The following is a 21,887-nucleotide window of genomic DNA, read 5'->3' as shown; positions in this document are numbered from 1 at the left end:
CACACCTGCGCACTCATGTAATTATTGACAATATCAAGTTAATTTCTAAAATGATTAAAGACAGAATGAAATAAACATAATGGTTGTATGGTAGAAATTTTCAGCAGAGAGAAAATGTGAACATCAATTGTTGTTTCAGCCACAGTCAAGCCAAATTTGATGTTCTGGAGCATCAAAAATTTCTTACACCAAATGTGGGTTATTCGATAAAGTGAAATTTACTGAGAAAACAACACACTGTTTATACATCAGGCCTTGGCTTGTATCTGAAAAGATATTTGCTAAATTGGGAATTCAAGAAATATGGATACACTAGGCCAGAATTTCACTATAATCTAGAGTAATATTATATAAATTTATATATTCATTAATTGGCCTAATCTATAACAAAAGACACACTTGAAGGCATACAATCATTCATAGCACAGTAACAAAAATGAAGATAATGTTATATTTTAGCATCCTGTTGCACTGAATCATGTCCAGTCATAGGAGTAAGACACAACACAGAGCACAATACACACATGAATGTAGGAAGAGTGCTCCCATAGAGGAGGATTGGCATGATTCGCGTATTTGAGATATGATGTATGGATGACGAATCCTGAAAGGTTTTAATATTTAGAATTTATTGTTATACATGACGAATACACATTTTAGTCATTTTAGAATGACGACGTCACGGCATGCAGTGCAGTAGTTTGACGCACATAGAGACATACCTGAAGATGGCACATTAGTGCTGAAACATGTAGTGTAAAAGTGAAGAGAAAGGTGAAATTTGTGTGCACTGTAAGATGGTTAGCATAAAAAAATGGACATGAATAATGAAGATAATTATCTTCTGGGATGAGACACCATGTACTGTGGTAGATCATAGCCATTGTTTTGGAGAAAAATACTGCTTCCATCTGCTGAGCAGAAGAAAGAGTCTTCTAACCTGAAGATGGAGGCAAAGGATCGGTACCCACCAACCAGTCTTCACAGCATCATAGCTCCAGAGGAAACATCTACATTTTCACCACTGTGAAAACCTCAAATAATGAAAATATTTTGTGCATAAAATAAAATGTTTGAGGTTGTCAAGTTCCAGTATCATGCAGTATTCTGGGAATTGACAGTAAGGGTACAACTGTCAAAAGGCTATAGACCTTATACTTAATCCTTTAAAATGCAGTGGTCACAATACATACAACCTGTGGCAAGATAAAAAAAAATTCCCATAGAGTGTATTTGTGTTTTTTGTATGACTGTCAGAATAAATATCAATTATTTTTCGGACAGCTTTCACTGATAGTTCTTTATGGTTAAAATATGGTGTGTCTCTTGTGAGGTAAAAACTGAATTTTTAAATGTTAGATGAATTTCAGGCTTGACAGGGTTGAGGTGTTTATTTCAGCTAAGAAGCAGATAAAAAGAGTTGGCCACAACAACAAACTGCTACACTGAAGCAGCATAAAGGGGTAACATACTCGTACATGTTGGGAATGAGAATGCTTGTGGCCTTCCTGCCTCCTGCATTCTCCTCCAGCCCTCTTTTGGTCTATGTCAAGAACCCTAAACTTCCTGTCATTAGCACACAGGAGTTCTGCTACCAACACTATGCAAAACTGAAGGCCTGGCTGACTGGAGAGGAATATAGCAAAGTACACTGGAAGGGAAAGCACATCATAAGGGAAATGTGAAAGGGCTCCAATCCGTGGGATATCTCCCATGGCATCAGCACAGTAAGGTGAATCCATCTTATCTTGCAAACTTCTGATCCCAGCCTCTTTGGTATGACAATCTTTCATTTTGATTTTCGGCAAACATTCATGCTCTCCACCTCCATTTTCCTTTTGAAATAAAATTCTCTCTTCAATTGAAAAATATGCATAAAAACATTAAATATTTCCAGTTATTTCATTTACATATATAGTGCTCAAGGGACAGGCTTTATATTCCTTAGTGTTTTTAATTAGTTCTACAGTCTTATGTGCAACAATTTAATAAAACTTGAAAAAAGCTAGTCACTATAAAAGTGTTTTGACCAAAGTGGTCATCATCCAGGGTTAAAAATTGTGGATGAGGAAACTGCTGTCTTTCTGCATTGATGCTTATTTGTTAACATATGGTTCCCCTGGTGCACATGTGTGTGTATTCCTCCTTGATGTGTTATGTTCCCCATTGTATCATGTTCCTCTTCTTTTTTTCCAACTGTAGAACTAATTTAAAACACTAAGTGAAAAAGTACAACAGGATGCTACAATATAATATTACTTTACAGTCCAATATCTGTTACTACAGTGCTAATGGGGTTAACACTCCAGTCCATTCCGCAGGATGATGCTCCATATCAAAGCATGTGAAAGACACACATCCACCCCTCAACATACATACAGTCCTAGTTTCAATCTAAAAAAGAGGAAAAAACGAAATTTTTTAGGGTCTACAGCAACCCTGCTAATGTAAAAGTACTTAAACCTCTCTAAGCGGCCTCCGTAGTCTAGGGGTAACATTCCAACCTCATGACTCGAGGTATGCGGGTTCAAACCCGGCGGAGGTTGTGGAATTTTTAAGGGCGGAAAAATTCAGGGAACAAGTCCTCCGGGAGGGACTTTAAACAGTGGGTCCTGTGTCGTAGATTTATGGCACGTAAAAGACCCTCATGTCTCTAGGAGACCTCTGAGCAAAATTAGGCATGTTTCCCGCCCAAGTAGTTTCCAATGCCTCTGGTAGAGGGGGGGGAAGCATCAGGTACCGAGGGCCGACCTCGTTGGCTGAACGGGGCTGATAGCACGCACCAGTACCGGTAGGGTATGGCGACTGGTAGAATATCAAAGGGGGACGTACAACAGACTACTAGTCGCAGTGCATGAGGAAATCCACCCCTCCAATAATAATAATAATAATAATAATATACAAAACAAAAGCAGTGTACAGCTGACTAACGCTGCAGTAAGAAATAGTGGATACTGTTATATCATTTGCCAAAGTTTCAAAGTACAACTCATGGCTTCTGACAGTAGAACAAAACTAACCTGATACTTCGATGTACCTGCTTTCACCACAAGGCCAGCTAGTTTCTTTACAATTGCTTCTATGTCTCTATAGGAATATGAGGTGTAGTAGACAAGTGTTTTTGTCCACACACCCTTTTTCTCAGATTGAAATAACCTGTAAAAATACAAAAGGGGCAACCAATAAAAACATAAATACAAGGATATATGGATCTTAACCTCTACCAGCCATATACATGCTGTTCAGCTGGCTGAGAGTTGGGTTTTTTCAATACCAACACCAATACCATTACCCTACCCAAAGATAAAATCTTACCATCAACTAGTTTTCTACGCTTATTGTCAGTATCAAGACTATATAGCAAAAGATGACAGGATGATTCAAGAAGGTGGAGTAGTCGATGAGGGTAAGAATTAGCTTGGGAAACCTAGGTACTCAGAGAAAACTGACCCCAATTCACTTTACTCACCATAAATCCATGGCCTGACCTAGGACTGAACCCGGGTGGCCATGGGAAGCCCACAATAAACCACCTGAGCTATGACATGACAAAACTTTCTGTGAGGTAGAAAATGAATTATGAAATATTTAGATGAACATCATACTTCAAAATGCTAACATACTTCTCCAGTCAACACACTGTCATGTGTCAGAGACTAGACATGGCATTTAGATTGATAATTTGATTTATTGGACACTTACAGCATGCAACTACAAATAACTATAACAGTCTCACTGATTTACACACTATATATATATATATGGTGCAATCCAAAAGTTCCCGAAATATATTAATAAAAACTATTACGTCTTACCTAGATCTTATTCTACACCATCACCTTCAAAGTAGTCCCCTTGGGAGCGCATACACCGATCCCAGCGTTTCTGCCACTTTTCAAATGCATCCTGAAAGTCTTTCTTTGTTAGGGTGTTTAGTACCGTCTGCGTTTCCCCTTGAATTTCCTCAACTGTATCAAATCTCCGCCCCTTTAACTTGATTTTCATCTTGGGGAAGAGAAAGAAGTCACATGGAGCTAAGTCTGGCAAGTACAGTGGGTGGGGAACAACTGCCATCTTGTTTTTAGCCAAAAATTCCTGCACAATGTAAGCCGCATGCAGTCGTGCATTGTCATGGTGGAGTACCCAGTCGTTCGTGCGCCACTTCTCTGGACGTTTTCTCATGTCCTCCCTCAAACGCCTTAGAACATCACGATAGAACTCTTTATTGACTGTCTGACCAGGAGGGATGAACTCCTTATGAACAATCCCGTCAATACGAAAAAACAGATCAACATGGACTTAATGTTGCTCTTGACTTGACGAGCTATTTTTGGCCGAGGAGAAGAAGGGCTCTTCCATTGTGACGATTGCTGCTTACTTTCTGGGTTGTAGCCATAAACCCAACTTTCGTCACCAGTGACAACCTTCGAAAGAAAGTTTGGATCCTCTTGAAGCTGTTGTTGAAGTTCCCTGCAGACTTCCAAGCGATGATGCTTCTGTTCGTTTTGCAGCAGTCGTGGCACAAACTTCACCGCAATCCCCCTCATGTTCAGTTCCTCTGACAAAATTCGTTGACATGTACCATAACTTAGTTCCAAGGTGTTACAGAGGTCTTGGATGGACAGTCTACGATCTTGCAGAATCAGATCCCTAACTTTCATGACATTTTCTGGTGTGGTGCCAGTTGACGGCCATCCCTATTGATGTTCAGCCATTTATGAAACCCTTATACCAGTCGTAAGTTTGTGTCTGGCCTAAACTGTTGTCACCAAAAGCTTGCTTCAACATTTGATGCATTTCTGCAATGGTTTTCCCAAGTTTAAAACAAAACTTAATACCAACATGCTGCTCTCTCATGTCAGCCATCGTAAAACCGCAAACTCATGGAAACACAATGGAAATATGTTCACCAACAATAAACCCAACCACTCAACTTGACGCTGCTTGCAACACTGATTCAAGAAGGGTGTGTGGGGAGACACTTAGCGGTATTTTGATGTACTCATAACCATTCACGCACAAAATTCAAATTTCGGGAACTTTTTGATTGCACCACATATATCACAACTACTACCACTGACAAAAAGTCTTCTGTTTGTTCACTAGTCATTACTAGGCAGCAGCTGCTAACAATGCAACTCAAGACTCCTAACTGCCAACTTCAACCTCCAACAGTCTGGCTTGTCCCAACAGGGACTGCACAGAAAAAGTCTATTATTGCTGGGAAACAATGTGTCCACAGTACCGTTTCCTAGCCTAGGCTTGTTTACAAAGCTGTTACTTGGCAATGTATCTACATGTCACAGTATCAGAGCATACAAAAATATGTGATAAGATGAAGTCTATTATGGCCAAACAAGTTTAGCCATCATACTGTGGAATAACTGCCTTGCTACATTAAAGTAACACAAGCCAGCAAGGGGGGTAAGGATGCAAGAGAGACAGCATTTCCTGATAACCTTACCACAGAGCCAGATATATAGCAGCAGCAGATATCAATGAAGGCGCATAGTGGCACATGTCATAGTCTACCAGACTCAGCTCCAGTAAATATTTAGCCATAGCATGGTGGACTGGCAGTGCCTGCAACAAAAGCAAACTTTGAACCTGTAAACAGAGTACTGATGCATGAGATCTGAGGTCAACATAGCAAAGCTTCAAGAGCTTAAAAAATTTTAAGGGGCATACACTCATTCCATGTCCACATCTTCCTTGCTAAATAAAGAGAAGAGGCAAAAAATATTATGAACTGCTTTGTTACTCACATGTGCAGCTTTACTGTATCGTCGCAAGAAATGCAATGGGAGTGGTCGCGAGAAATTGAAGTTCAGTGCTCGTACAATGACCTTTTCCATTTGCAGTATTTCTGCTTTCACATAAGTATTAGCACAAATGTACACGAAGTCCCCCACCTCAGGAGCAAACATCTCTTCATATTTAGCTGCTAAAAACATGGCACCCACACCTACCAGCTGCAACTTCTTGCGAGTGGTGGTATGAACTTCCTGAAACATGTGTCAAAAAGAACATATTCCACAGGAAGTTAACAATATAGTAAAACCGGCTTCTAACATGATCCTCCCAACAACAGGCCACTCCTGATAAACATTCTTCCTTTTGCAATTAATCTCAAGTCCATGTATGTATCTTACTGCCTGAGCTGCATTCTGAAGAGTACAGAAACATAAACATCCACTGTTTGCTCAAAAACCACACTTATGCTGCCGCTTAAACATGTTTCAGCATGCCAAGAATGCACAGAACTGCACCACTTTTTTTGTCCTTGCTGTAACGTCAACACTTTCCTATACTCTTTATTTCTAATATCATTGCTACCAGCTATAAATTTGAGTAAATAAAAAAAATAACACTTTGGTACATGAAAATATAAAACTCCTGCAACAGTTGTTCTCCTACATAAACTACTACAAAAAGAAGTAAGAACGTAAAGACTCAGCTTGCAAAAATGTGGAGGTAAATTTGTGAAGTTTCTGGTGATCTGCTTCCAACAACAAATGAAGTCAGCTAATTTACTTATCTTATATAAACTGTTCAACCTAGTACTACATAAATCACCAAATGAAGTGCACAGTGTTCTAATGCTTTGTAGTTTGGACAGAGCCAGACATTTCAGAAGAATGGCACCTGAGCTCATCATCTGCATTTGCTGGTTTAATCTTCAACCCTGAATGTGGAAGCAATATGTTCCTTTGAGAATGGGATCTCTCTACAAACTACACAGCACTACAAACCAAGAGATCACATTCTACACAGTCACCATCATCAGATTCAACGAGTTAACCAACATTCTTAACTTCAACCTCTCCACACCCCACCCGAAACACCTTGTTGTATTGTGTATACAATGGAAGCCCCATATTTATGCTAAGGTCTTCATTCATTTGACATTCAATTTCAATGATCCCAACTCAATAATCTGAGTGCTGAATTAGCTGCATTTATGATTAAGTTCAGTGTTCACATCCACCAGTCCACAAGGAAAACTAAAATATGGGTTTCAATGCACATCACCATTTTCAAGATGCAGATGAAAGGATTACATAGGCATTTGAGTAACTACAAGTTTATCACAGTGTAAAAAGAAAGTAATGACCTCAGCACTAGGTAGGGGAGAGTGGTCAGCTTCACACCCCTGCTCCTTTACCTCTGGGGAAGGAGCTCCCAGTACGCACTGGATAGGAGGTTGGGTGGGCCCCAGGGCCGGTCTGGATACTGTGGAGCAGAGAAAATCTTGCACCGCTGGGAATCAAACCCCGCTCTCCAGCCAGTAGCTCAACACTATATTGACTAAGCTATCAAGACTCCCACAATTTTTAATCATTGAACTTTCTATTACGGCAAAGCCAACAGGCACATTTTTACAACTTTACTGCAAAAGCACAAAAAATTGAATTCCAAACAAGTACTGTGTATTAAGAAACTTACCTTCTGTGCGTCTTGGGGGGGGGGGACTCTTATAAAATAGTAAACTTTCCTCTTCTATTGTTTTTATCAAAGGGATCCCAAAATATATGTCTCGCAACAAGGAACGATCTTTAATTACTGTGCAGAGTGAAAGATTTTTGTCAGATATGAACGCTATAACCCCAGAATAAAATAAAATCTCATATACTAAACAGAAAATGCCCTTAAACATTTTCAGATCTACCTGAAGGTATCTGTCAATGATGGCCACAGTCAGATACAGGGTTTCGGCCAACAAGTGGAACTCCTGGTGCACTTCCACAAGCCAATCGACCAACATACTCCGCATCTTACCAGTCACCTCTTGGCTCTCTAGATGGTTCTTTTTAATGGGATATTTTGCCTGGAATTCGACAACAAATCAACCCAAGTTTCAAATATTTATGGTTTATTTAACAACACTGTCAGTAGCTCAGACTACATAGTGTCAAATGGTAGAATGATCAGTGAGTAATGAACTGGGAAGGATGTGGAACGAAGTGGTCAAGGTCTAATTCTAGGTACTGCCCAGGAATATGTCTCTCGGGATCAGAACATCACAGAAAATCTCTGGCAGAATGGTGCTGGTGCTGGTGCATGGGACCAGATTCGAACTCAGGACTTCTCGAGTATGGAACAGGAATGCTACATACTGAAGCATGACAAAAGAAAAGCACATCACCAGTGACCTTGAAGTTAAATATAAAATGTGTAACTTTGTAAATCTGGTTACAGCTACTGCCTACAGGTATAACAACTAAGAGCTTTACTGGGCATAAAATGCATTACTGCAACAATGAACACATGCAGTCCAGCTGGCCAACTGTCACATTTTTTCAACAATAGCAAAAAATTCTGGGAAGAACTAGTTGCCTACTTTCCTTTCATATGACAAGGACCACACAGAAAATGAGAGGATAAGGGAACACAGAGACACACAGAAAAATATTATATAATAATACCTAGCAACAGCCTGTTGCCTAGCAAGAGGGTGCGGGGGGACACAGGCACCAAGCTGATCTCATAACATTCCTGACAAAAATTAGTAGGTAATACGTGCGCATACACACACACACACACACACACATATAATTAACAAGGTGATTTCATAATCCTCATAACAAAAATTAGAGGGTGATATTCAGATAGGTGGACAGACACAAATGGATACACTCATAGATGCAAAGATATAAGCACATTCAAAGACAGAAGGTGATTTCATAAGCTTCTTTTCATTTTTCCAAAATAAGCAGTCAGCTATTAAAATTATCTCCAAGTTAGAATATGACCACCAGCCCTGTATCTACCGGGACATTTAAAAATCACCTATTCCCAGACAATAGTGTCTTTTACACATTTAATATCTAACAACCAATTACAAATTTGGAATAAAATCATTTAAACCAGTAGCCCTTCAACAGAATACCACTCTGTACATTAAGGAGTATTATACGAGTATGAGGACTAATTGAATGAATGATGAACTAGTATTCTATTAGGTCCATTACAGTTCACACTTTGAGGTGCCTGAGTTTGACTCCCTGGTCCTGCACTCTAGCATGCCACCTGAATTATTATGCCTATAGTGTACAGCATCAATCACAGTGGCTGCAGTGTCTAAAGCATGAAATGTCTTCGCTTGCTCGAATGCCAAGAATGTGGGCTTGAATCCCACTCAAGGCATGGATGTTAGTCTGCACTTATTCTGTGTTTGTGCAAGTACAGGCCTTGTGACAGGCTGATCTCTCATCCAAGGAGACCTACCAATTCTTTTAGGATTAAGAACCTGAAGTGAAACAAAGCATTTCACAGATGCCCCATGCTCCAAAGTGGGAGAAACACGGAGAGAGATAGTGTATGCTCATCTATTACATCAAAATTTCAATTTCCTATAACTTACTGTTGACACTACTAATTACTAGTAATTTAAATTTATTTCTATGAAGGCAAATCATAAGCTGCAGCTCCATCAGACAATGAATACAGTGAATTCCATGTCGTCTGGTGTCCAAGCATCTATAATCCTCAACCAAGAGGTAAACATTTTGAAGATAATGTATTATTACAAAGTTATTAAAAAACAAATCTGTGATGTGTATATTTTTAACCACCATGTGGTAGTTCTCCCAGCTGCCACTGGCAGCACTACTTGTCACACTCCCTAACACAGAAGCCATTACAGCAGAATTTGTGATCACATTATGGCACATATCCAAAATATTTTATTCATCAATCTGCTGTATCATCTACAGACTCCCACACAAAAATCAAACAAAAAAAATTTGGGTCCCCAATGAATTCTTCTCAAGCAACTGGCAGTATCATTTTAAAGGCAGACCCCATTCCCCATACATGCCAGAAACAAAGAATTTACTCTATATTAAAATGAGACAATTATTGTCCATGAAGATCACCACCTTCCTGGGATGTGATGTCATGCAGTCTGATATATGTTAAGAGATATACAAACAAAAAAGAAACAAACTCCATGACTTTTGGTTCGCAAGAGAACTATACCAACTGAGCGACCGCCGCTTGTCAGCAAAGTTAGTGCCATCTTTTGTGGACAGAGTGCGCCACGTGGTCAGTGCAACATGTTCCCATGGCTGTTAATTTCGGTTTTTTAGACCAGAGCCGCTACTTTTCCATTCAAGCAGCTCCTCAATTATCCTCACGAGGCTGAGTGGACCCCGTTCCTGACCCACTACTTCTCAGAAAATCTCGTAGCGCCGGGAATTGAACCCGGGACCTCTGGTTCTGTAGACAGTAACTCTGACCACTAGACCACAGAGGTCTGATGTTAAGAGAGATTCTGGAGAAATATATTGCTTCCATCTTCAGAATAGAAGAGAACCCTCTTCTACCCCAAAACATCAGCAAATATCTACCTGCAAAAGACAGTAATCTTCTTAGTCAGAGCCTGAGAACTGCAATTTCTAAAGCATTCTCCATAACAAATTCTAAGAATTTCCAAAGTGTTTTCTATATCAGGAGCTCCTAGAATTCATTAATGCAATTATCACTAATAAAAGTATTATTTTCTACATACCTGGATGACAATGGAAATGAATAGGAAAGGACATGGAAGGAAGCATTTTGTCTTGAGGAACTAAGGATGACTGTGAAACACACACCGCGTAAGATACACCCGACCACAAGCCTACACAACTCTGTGCTGACGCCTCCCCCCATTGGGACGATTCACCAAGAAGGAGCCTGAATAATATTTTACTAGAACGTTTTTTAATTTTTTAACTTTAAATTTTAACGTTGACGACTCGGTTTTGAGGGTGGTCCTTTAGATGCAAGTGCTATACCTGCATTCAAGATACTGGGAAGTGTTGTGCTTTACACTCCGTTATATGTAATAGTTTCCATGAATAATTACATATTGCGAATGTTGAGCTGTGCCAGTGTTTTCATGGTTTGTTATAAGTGCCTCTGAAGATGGTTCCTTGGAACCGAAACATGTAAGGCAGATGAGATAATTAAGTGATCAAAATATACATTGTTGCACTTGACGGAAAATCTATTGACAATTAGTTAAAGTACAGTATTTACATAGCATAACCATACTTGCTGAATTTGTGGTTGTATGTACACCATTTAACAATGCATCACCTGAAAATGTACATCAAGATGATCACTGTAACTAGGCTGTTCAAAGCAACACCATCATTGGGTGAAATTTATAATGAAAAATAAATAAGTTCCATCAGACGCTAGTAAGGAGGCTGGTCTAGGAGTAAACAGACAAAACTAAGTATATGTTGCTGTCTCATAACCAGAATACAGGGCAAAATCATGATATAAAGATAGCTGGAAAATCCTTTGAAAATATAACAATATATCTGAGAATCACGCTACCAAATCAGTTACAAATCAAACGTGTATGATTTCAGTTGCTCACAACAGTGGTTAAGAAGAAAGTCATTTTCTGGGATAGAATACTGTGTAGTCCATTGAAAGTCAACTGACATTTTCCAGGGCTGCTTCCATCTTCAAGGTCGAAGAACAAACCATGCAAGTAACCAGCATGAAGCAGATAGCAAGCAGTCAATTTACTTTCAATAGACTACACTACATTATGGAGGTCTTCCTGCCATCTAAGAACGTGAAGATTAAAATATCAAAACTACAATTTTACCATACAGGTATGGGTGTAGAACTTGGTTCTTCACATTAAGGGAAGGATATATATTAAGGGTATTAGAGAACAGGATGCTGAGAGAACATTTGGACCTAAGGAGGAAGTAACAGGAAGCTGATAGCTGCATGACTACATAATTTTTACTTCACAGTGAACATTATTAAGATGCTCAAATCAAAGGGCATGGCAGGCTCTTTCAAATACAACAAACATTTGGGTTCCATACATTTCCAGGAATTTTTCAACTACCTGATCAACTCTTAGCTTCCTAAGAACACACTTTTGTTACAAACTGCATTACAAACTGGTCACTTAAAACAATTTTCTCTTTCTGTATTCAGAATTATGTTCTTACCTCCACCTCTCGTAAGTATGCATAAATATCATTGACATATTCAGGAAGAAGGAATGGATCTCCTTTATCATCTTTATCAATATCTTCAACAGGAATCAAACTGGAACTTGTGACTTCATTTGGTATGGAAGATGTACTGAAAGCTTTCTTTAATGGCGTCTGACTTTTCGAAGACTTAATTGCAAGAACCGCCTCTTCAGCTCCTCTGTGACAGAAAAACAATGTTGCACATCCATATAAAGCAGACTCTCTATCCTGAACATGTCCCTCCAAAGCTCTAGTACACACAGAACTGGGTCCTAAATCCACAAGTCAATAGTGACAAGACTCAGTTCCCGTATTATGTACTTTGAAAGGCAGTGCCACAGCATGAGTGACTAGTCACTGGCTTCTCTGTGTGGAGGACTTTGGTTTTTGCCTGCCAATGAGAATTCCAATAATTCTGCATACATAACTATCATCAGGAGCCGGTAAAAGGGGCTCATTTGAGGGCCCACTAAGAAGGGGTTCAGTCTCACCCCACTCCACAAAAAAAAATTATATTCTCTCAGATCCCCAAATACTAGAACAGGCACTGAATACCCTTCCCTTATTTTTTTTTAAATTCGTTTAGTGGGGGGGTGGAGTCCAACTGGGTCCACTCGGCATGGCGGCCACTATTGTAGCCTATTGCAGCCTGCCCTGGGTGATTATTATGATGGAGAATTTGGTGGAATGAAGATTGGCAGGGGAAACAGAAGTACTCGGAGAAAACCTGCCCCAGCACCACTTTGTCCACCATAAATCTCACTTGACCAGAGCCAGAATCGAACCAGGGCCACCGCGGTGGGAAGCCAGTAACTAACCGCTTGAGCTATGGCATGGCCACCCTTCCCTTAACTTCCCACAAACAGTCAGATGGCAAAAGCTATTTCTTGCATGGTGCCTCTTGTTTCACACAGATGCACTGAACACCATACTGTATACTGTCTCTGGGCAGTGTTGTAACAACACTAAACATGTTAATATTTCTTTTTCACAAAACACAAGAGAAAAATTTTATTCAGTAAAAGTACTTTCTGCTTAACTTTCATATTGCGTAATGCCATGATTCAGAACACTACCAACTGCAAAGAAACAATTTCCCACAATGTATAAAATACTAGGCTACAGGCTGAGTGATCCCCAGCAGGAGGTGGAGATTCTCTTCTCCAAAGTGGCCAACCCAGCCTCCTAACCAATGGCTGCCAGAAACTCTTTTGCTGCAGGTAAAGCTTAATTAAACAAAGGAGCAACTTTAACTGTAGATTACCACTGTAAGTAACTTGTTACATTTGCAAGTTGGACAATGCCGCGCCATAGCTCAAGCGGTTAGTCGCTGGCTTCCCACCACAGTGGCCTGGGTTTGATCCTGGGTCTGGTCAAGTGGGATGTGTGGTGGACAAAGTGGCACTGGGGCAGGTTTCTTCTGAGTATTTTGGTTTCCCCTGCCAATCTTCATTCCACCAATTGCTCCATAATCACCCTCACCTATCATCTGGGGTTGGTACAATAGGCCAGAAGTGGCCGCAGTACAAGGGACTTAGTCCCACCCCACTAGCATTAAAAAAAGTTGGACAATATTCACCTCCCATTCTTCCTTTTCGTTACGTACATTTCAGGGACTATGAGATCCACTTCACAGCATCTTCACAACTTCACATGTTTTCTCTCTTATACATTATTCACTGTCTCCTTCATTACTACTGGCAGCAGAAAATAGTTACATGACATAGACTTGGTAAAGCAAGTGGTGTTTAATGTAAGAAATGTACCCATAAAAAAATTAGAGGAAAAATGGTCAAAGGCAAATGATCTACCAACAACTCCAGTACATACATGACACAGACCTAACAGCCACTAAGCCAGATCCACTAGCACATACATTAAGAAAAAACTAAAAAGTATTCAGCAGCTATGTTTGTTAACTTGTCCATTTTGAATGCCAATGTTATTTCTGGAGCCCTGATATGAATGATGGGCCCTGCCAGTGGACACAAGACTGAAGACCACTGGGACAGGAATAAGATTATGCATAGTAAGAGGAGAGGGGTAATATCAGTACAGTAAGACTGAACAAAATAGACAAGGATTCATCTCAACTCTGTCTTTATTTGACCATTTTCTCATTCATTTACTGGTAAACATGAGAACTGCTATGGTCTTTGTTGGATTTGAGGATCTCACAGAAGTGACTACAAAGCGTTGTTGTAACACAGTGTAGTTCAGACAGAGACTGACAATTCAGATAAACATACTGCTACCATCTTCAGGATCAAAAAGTAAGTCAAGCAAGAAACCAGCAGAAGCAGACAGCAAGATGAGCAGGCCAGAAGTTCTGACGGCAGGTACTACCAATGGCAGAGGCTGTCAGCCTTGCATGCCAGCTGCCCTTTGTTTCCAGGATGATTCCTGGTATTCATTTCTGTTAGAGGCTGAGTCGACCACAGGATTAGGTAAATTGAAAAAAATCCAATGAAATCATTGGAAATCGAACCAACCTCCCGGCGTGTAGTATAGTGTCTCAACCAACTACACTATCGCATGACCGATTCCACAAGCTGTTGCCTAGCAATTACCAATGCTCCATTTGTTTCACGGTCATTGCCTAGCATCGGGTCTACCCACCACAATATTGTAAACAGTGAAGAACCATGTGTTTGGTTATGCTGATTCACTCTCTTAGACTTGAAGCAGGTGGCTTGAGGTAAAGATTTCTAATCTCATTCATTCATCAGTAATCTGTCAGACGACAGGCCCACAGTCTCTTCCAAAACAGTTCCAACGTGAACCAGAGCTTTCTCCTTCAAATGAAAATATCCTCTTCTGTCCCCAAGGTCATCCAGCATCTTCTTACGTCTTCTTCCTTGTCTTCTGGTTCGCATGCATGGTGTCTCTGTTTTTGGAAAGAGACTATCCAGGAAAAGTGATAATGTGGTAGTTTTTCCATTTTCTTTCCACATTGCAGTACAGCAGCCGTTCAAACTGCTCTGGTCACGCCTGTTGCTATACGAACTTGAACCATCTTGAGCATCATTTGCTCTGTGCTTCAAGTCGCTGCTGATGACGCTGCTTCCGGCACCAGTCTGCTTTTGGTGTCTCTCTTTGTCTGATGCCTATTGACCTGTCCAGCAAGGGAGGCCCTGCCAGTAGCTACGCTACCGCTGGTATAGCTCTCAGGGTCCTTGGCATGCTCAAACCCCCTCACCACGATAAGGTGGAGACACCAACGAGGGGGTTCTAATCTATACCATCCATAAATTTCAAAGAATGCTCAGTGAGATATAAAATATATTGTGGCACACAGACCTGCTGCCAGGTAACAATCACGAAATAAACAAGACAACAGTTATTGCTATGCAACAGTACTGTAGTCATTGCTTGGCAGAAGCCTGCATGCAACAACAGAAGTACTGTTGGAAGCAGTCTTTTCTATGTGGTCCATTCTGAGGCTTATCATTCAACTAAATGAGTTCAGTTCAGTTAGTGCAGTGCAGCGCAGTGGAGCATGTTGGTGTGAGATTGAGTGAGTGAGTGAGAAGACTGCTGTTGTGAGCTGCTGATGTTAGAAGCTGGTAGATGATGCACGGGGATAATTCGGGAACCCTGAGTAAGGGGAACGTCTGTCATTGGAAGCCATTACCAATGACTGGCGAAGACACAGCAGACTGATAAGATTTAATATGTGCTGTAGTGTGCTGTCAAGCATGCTAATTAGCAATAGCACTATGGTTACTTGTGGTTACAAGCTGTGGGACTTCAATAAATCCAATAATCATTCCAAATTCCATCTACAGTCACTCATACATATGACAGTAATTTACAGGTGTCTGAACTGGTGAATAGGTCCTGAAACTTAAATATGTAATTGAAAATTCAGAGGATCATCTAATATGCCAGTATATATGGTCCACAAAAAACCAAGTTGGTGCCTGTATCACACACACTATATCAACACCGCAAATAAATTATAAATGAGTTTTAATCAGAACTGGCTACAAATGGAATAAACATTAGTCAAACTTACTTCTGTAGAGGGGCATTCAGTTTATTTCCCCCCACCTTCCTGGCCGCTAACCCTTTGCATACAGCAGGACCATTTCCAATCTCTCCAAGAGCTGATCGTTTGGTAGCTGCTGCTGCTGGTGCATCCACCGCCAAACCCTTCACTCCAATACGGATATTTTCTTGATCCCTAGTTTGCTGTAAAATAAACATTCTCCACATATCACTTACTACACAATATGCATACACTCAGCATGAGAATCTTCAACTGCCAAGAAACAGGTAAAGACAAAAATGGTAAAGTTGATCCTGAACTTAATTAGTTAAGCACCATGCCATGAAGATATACGGGGGAGTGGAGGTATAGCTCCACCATTCTTGACTTCAGAACTAGATGAAGGTGAGTGGTCATCTTTACACTCCTAGTGCTTTACCTCAGGAGAAAGGGTCCCCAGTACCCACTGAGTGCACCCAAGAGCCAGTCTGGACTCTGTGGAGAGAACAAAATCTTGCACTGCCAGGAATCAGACCCTGGCCATCCAGCCCATAGCCTGTCGCTATATGCACTGAGCTATCCTAAGAAATAGGTACAAACAATAACTTAACAGGGGTCATTTTCATGATTAGGTAGAAGTGCAGTAGGGTTGTTAACGTATTTAACTGTTCTATTCCATGTACAGTGCTGACTGACAGGTCAACTGAATGAACTGGGAAGTAGAAGTCACACTGAGGAAAACCACAAAAAAAAAAATCAGTCCACACAGCTGGTCTCCAGGTCAAGATCAGGGCACGTAACTTCCCAAATATGAAACAGAATTATGTCTGGAAGCGAGTGCACTGAAACTTGGGGCATGTTAGAAAAACCTAAGTACTGCACTTAAGAAACTAGCATGCACAGTGCTGTTTCTTAATCCTCTTCTGTCCTTGGCTATTTCAAAGATATCTGGGCCTCACAGAAATCTAGATGCAAAATAGGTCATGAAATAATGCAACACCTTTAAGGATTATCTTTAATGTGTCCACATTGAAACCAGAAACAGGAACAACATAAAAACAAACATCCACAGGACAAGGAGCATACAACACAGTCTAAAGAAAAAAACACTCACTCACAATGCCATATTCAAGAGATAAGAAGAAACATATATACAAACTGAAAACTAATAATAATATTATGTATGAATAGCACCAAAACATATAAACACAACAGCAAATCTCAAATGATAAACCACCTACAATACACAACAGATAACACAGAATTTTACACTGTAACGATGAGAGAATTTTTATGATTTTAGTAATAATTACACACACTATAATTATAATGATTAATACTAATATGGATCCATAATAATATATTTCAATAATGTGAGATGTTATTTAATGAAACTGCCTGAAGATGGTCCTAAATATGGACTGAAATATGTAGCACTTATTAAATAAAACCAATGTAAACAATTAGATTGGTTTATTTTTCACTGTTGTGGTGACAATCAGAATGCCACAGATCTTCATTACCAGGGCCCAGATTTTGATGACATGTCATCTTCTTTTCCTTGTATCCTATGTGATGCTCGTAAATCCTGGAGACGAGCTGCTGGTTACAGAAATGTAACTTTTATATTTCATATTTGGTCATTTTTCATAATTTTTAAGTTTTAGGTCATTTTTGCGGTTTGGGGGTAATTTTTCAGTAAATGTTTGGACTTTTAAGAGTATTTTTTGTCATTTTAGCCATTTTAGGGAATTTTTCTTCATAGGTTTTCAGAAATGTGAATAATATGCAAGTAAAGTGTTCTTTGTCTTTCTCTTTCTCCTGCCTCTACCAAGGCAGGCTGCAACTGCACCACAAATACCTGCTACCGCCAATAATAAGTTGCAATCCTATCCCCAACTGCACCACAAATACCTGCTACCGCCAATAATAAGTTGCAATCCTATCCCATCCTTTCTGTTCATTTTATGGAAAGTGCTGACAATACATATCAGAAAACATTTTAAGCTGGCAGCAGGGCACTACGGCGGTCACTCACAATGTGGCCCCTTCCAAGTTCATGCAAATAACAATTTGTAACCTCTTTGACAGGTCGATGTCTGTCTGGAGAAAGGAGCAACACTACAAGATTCGCTCGCTCTGGTGGAAAAAAATAGCCAGTGCTTTGGAGGTGTCAGGGGACACTGGTAAAACGGTGTCAAGAAAAATGAAAATATTCTACACAAAAACTCAGGTTATGAAACATTATGCAGCATTTCTCAAATTCTGAGAGGAGAGTCCTTCAGCACTTTCAGTATTGAAGAGGAACTTACTGCTAGTGATTTGGTACACTTCAAGTATACTACCAGTGTTTACACATGTGGAAAGGAGTTTCTCCAAGTACAAGTACAAGAACGTGCTGTCGGACAATTGGCACTCGCTCACCTTCGAGAGTTTCCACATGTTAACTGTCATCTATTGCAACTTTAGGTCACTTTTCTGGATTTTCTGCATCATTTTTAAACTAGTTTCAGGTCATCAAAATCTGGGACCTGTTTATTGCATAGTACCGTCATTGGAAACTTGTTTACAACACACCACAGAAATCAAAACTGTCATATTGGAAATCTTGTTGAACATGAAGGACTATTCTTCCATAAGCTAGCCTATTCAAGGTGTGACATACTCTTAGAGATGCTGTCAGCTGCAAGCCAAAATACTTCTGAACTCGGCAGTGTAACAACCAAGAGAGACACAGCAGGAAGGAGCGTATCAATAGGCAAGGTAGCACAAAAACTTGAAGTGTCTACCACTCTGTTGACATTCCCACCCACTAGCTACTGTACCGCAGAGTTCAAAAATCCCAGAGGGTCTCATGAATTACCCTGAACTTCATACATAAATATGCTACATCACAATTTAAATTAAAGTTGATTTCTTATGACTATTTAAAGAAACGTGGTATGAGACTCTGGACCAGATTCAACTGGCTAAGGAACGTTAAACTACATAGAAAGCTTAGACACAATCTGCTTATTAATCACTTTGTACCAGTATAAAATCATAAACACAGTATGTTTGAGTCGAAAGTAATAATCAAGGCTACTTTAGACTGTTTACTGTTCACGGATAAAAATTGAATTTTGAGAATCATCAAAATCCTGAAAATAAAAGAAACCAATACATAGTGCGCTTACCTTTAACTTTCAACGTAGGCCATGCATTAAAAGTTCAACGGAAATTCATGCTCCAAAACTTAGAAATATATGTTCACGCGGCCTTATAAAGCAAGCCGACCCTTCACCATGAATATTTCCGAATACTTGAATCACCTGAGTGAAAATTCTGTTTACCTTATAATCCATGCAAATTTATACAACCCTTCCACGTATGCTCCCAGACAGATCTAAACTACCAAAAAATAATTCATACGCACTGCCAGGACACAAAACTATGTATTTTTTAAAAGTAGAACTTCCCCCTCCAAATTACGTGAAGCATGTGGAAAAGAAATTCGAGCCCCCATTACAGCATTAGTCGAATATGTTTCAGGTCAAAATATAATAAAACTTACGTTTATATTGCTTCCAAATCGAAGAGCCATATTGATCAAAACTGCCTTGAATAATACACAACCTCATATGCGAAAGCTCCAACTAGAATTAAAACCGTTTCCAAATGTGAACAAGAGACTGTCGACCACAGCCGAACACAAGATTCCTCCAATCAGCTCAAGTGAGCTTCCTAATTGGTTAACAACGAAGCTATGTGCGTTATAAATATAAAATTGAAACTCTAATAATTATGAATATTTTTACTGAAAAATTATTTTAAATTATTTTTTGATTTCCTAAAGTTATTAAATATTCAGAATAAATAATTCTGGTTGATGAGCTTGCATACGTGTGCTGCCATCTATGTCTGACCTCTACATATTAACATGCGGTTACATGTATGTAGGAAATGTTAGTCGACGTTAGAGGATAATTGAGTTTATATTTCTGATTATGAGTCGGAGGTCGCTGAATAAACAAAGTCCTTGCGCTGTTCAAACGGTTCAAACCACTATCACAATCTTCAACACTGCCGCCCATTTGAGTATTTGTCTGTTGTCTTCCACATGCCCTCCACATTGTTTTCCTCAATGAACACTTAATCCATTGTTCCCCCCCCCCACGAAGTATTAAACAGTGTGTGTGGAGTTGTAACCACAGCACTGGGGCGTGTTTTCTCCGAGTACTATGGTTTTCCCTGCCAATTCTCAATCCATCAACTGCTCGACATGCAATAATGATCCTAACTTACAATTCTTAATACTGGAAGAGTAATTAAACAACCAACTTCATAAAAAGTACGTGGCATGAAGTTTCTTGCTATGACATCTCCAGTTCTTTCCCTCTTCAGTACAAATATTCCATTTCACAATGAATTCGTCTTTTAACACCCATTCTGAAAGAAAATAATAAGAATAATGGTGGGAGTGGGCCCAAAAAGGAAGATATTGATTAAGAAGCTTGGTTGCTATATGACCCATACAGAGGAAATATCAAATGAAACTAAGTAAGTAGCATATGTAACAAAACAACAGGAAACAAAGGTTATACCTCTGAAATTTAACATGTCAACAAGAAAAAATGTCTTATCTGGATTGTTGTATAGCTCTGGCATTAATGGATTCATACCTGCAAAAGAGAAATATCATGACCAATGGTGGATGCAGAATCACAGGGAAAACACTTGGAGAATATATGAGGCACTTTGCATTGAACACACGAAGGGAGAATGTTCTATTGTTTTACTGATAACTAGCAGAAGTACCTGTTACTTGCTGACATATGGTTGATACGTACTTATGCATGCAGACATAAGAAACAAAGCTTCCCAAATAAATACAGTATATCCTTGATTTCCTGAACAAATGGTAGGGAGGTGGTGTCCAATATTGCATAATGTCTGTTAAATCCTGAAGTATGTATTCGTCAGAAACACATGTGATGGACACTCCAGATTCTAATTTTTCAATGAATTCTAAATTCTGTTTTACACTCAAATTTGTCATTTATTCTCAATTTGTCTATGGTGTATTAATTTAAAAACATATTTGTGATACAGAACAAACCAAACGCTGTACAACACAAATTTAATTTGTAGCAGAATGATCTATATACTAAATACACATTACATTCACAGCCATGACTGACAAAGTACACATATATCATACAAACCAGACTATTACTGGGAAGTACTGACATATAAACCTGAGAATAACGTGAAGTACCAAAATATGTTAAACAGAGGATTCACTGTATAGGATTTCCATAAAAAGAATGATATGGTATGTGTGGGAACATCCCACATACTAACACGCTGTTTCACCGGTCTAACAGACAACACTCACTCCTAGGTCAATATCTCATTGCTGCAAATTGCTGCCAACGCTCATATTTATACAGCACTCGATGTCCAACCAACCTGTAGATCATCATATGAGCTAACCAATCACAATGCTGCCGACGCTCGTATTTACACAGTACTCTCTGTCCAGCCCACATTTAGATCATCACATGCGCTAGCCAATCAGCGCTCACAATCGCAACTGCAAGTTTCACTCCGCCCATCAAGCATGGTATAAAAGACGGAACCCAAAGCTCACAATCATCAGTGATCACATGCAGTTCAGAGTGATCAGTCATTAGAGTCATCAGCTGTTCACTGTGCCAAAGACAGCTGCCGCAACTCTCCAGGAGCCGTGCTCTGCTACCAGACAGCTAACGTAACTGCCGCAGCTCTCCTACTAGACAGCTAACATAGCTGCCACAACTCTCCAGCAACCACAGTCTGCGACCAGGCAGCTAACATAGTTGCCACAACTCTTCAGCAACCTTGCTCTGCGACCAGGCAGCTAATGTAGTTGCTGCAAC

General features: G+C 39.8%; 1 protein-coding gene across 3 annotated transcripts in view; it reads right to left on the bottom strand.

The window, feature by feature from the left end:
- The window catches only part of LOC111864820 (G2/mitotic-specific cyclin-B), a 28,905-nt gene extending 9,205 nt beyond the window's left edge, over window positions 1-19,700 (bottom strand). For all 3 annotated transcript variants that reach the window (XR_002842859.2, XR_002842858.2, XM_023852353.2), the window contains exons 1-7: window positions 19,541-19,700; window positions 16,015-16,190; window positions 11,970-12,174; window positions 7,670-7,828; window positions 5,766-6,005; window positions 5,465-5,583; window positions 3,021-3,156 (exon numbers count right to left, since the gene is read on the bottom strand). Coding sequence is in view for 1 of the 3 variants with exons in the window: in XM_023852353.2 (XP_023708121.1) it covers window positions 3,021-3,156; window positions 5,465-5,583; window positions 5,766-6,005; window positions 7,670-7,828; window positions 11,970-12,174; window positions 16,015-16,190; window positions 19,541-19,570 (1,065 nt within the window). In the remaining 2 variants the exon portion in view is untranslated. The remainder of the gene's footprint in view (window positions 1-3,020; window positions 3,157-5,464; window positions 5,584-5,765; window positions 6,006-7,669; window positions 7,829-11,969; window positions 12,175-16,014; window positions 16,191-19,540) is intronic.
- Between the last annotated feature and the right edge of the window lie 2,187 nt (window positions 19,701-21,887).

The sequence above is a fragment of the Cryptotermes secundus genome, unplaced genomic scaffold (genome assembly GCF_002891405.2).
Source record: "Cryptotermes secundus unplaced genomic scaffold, Csec_1.0 scaffold1734, whole genome shotgun sequence".
Classification (NCBI taxonomy): Eukaryota; Metazoa; Arthropoda; class Insecta; order Blattodea; family Kalotermitidae; genus Cryptotermes; species Cryptotermes secundus.
This window is presented reverse-complemented; position numbering and strand designations above follow the sequence as displayed.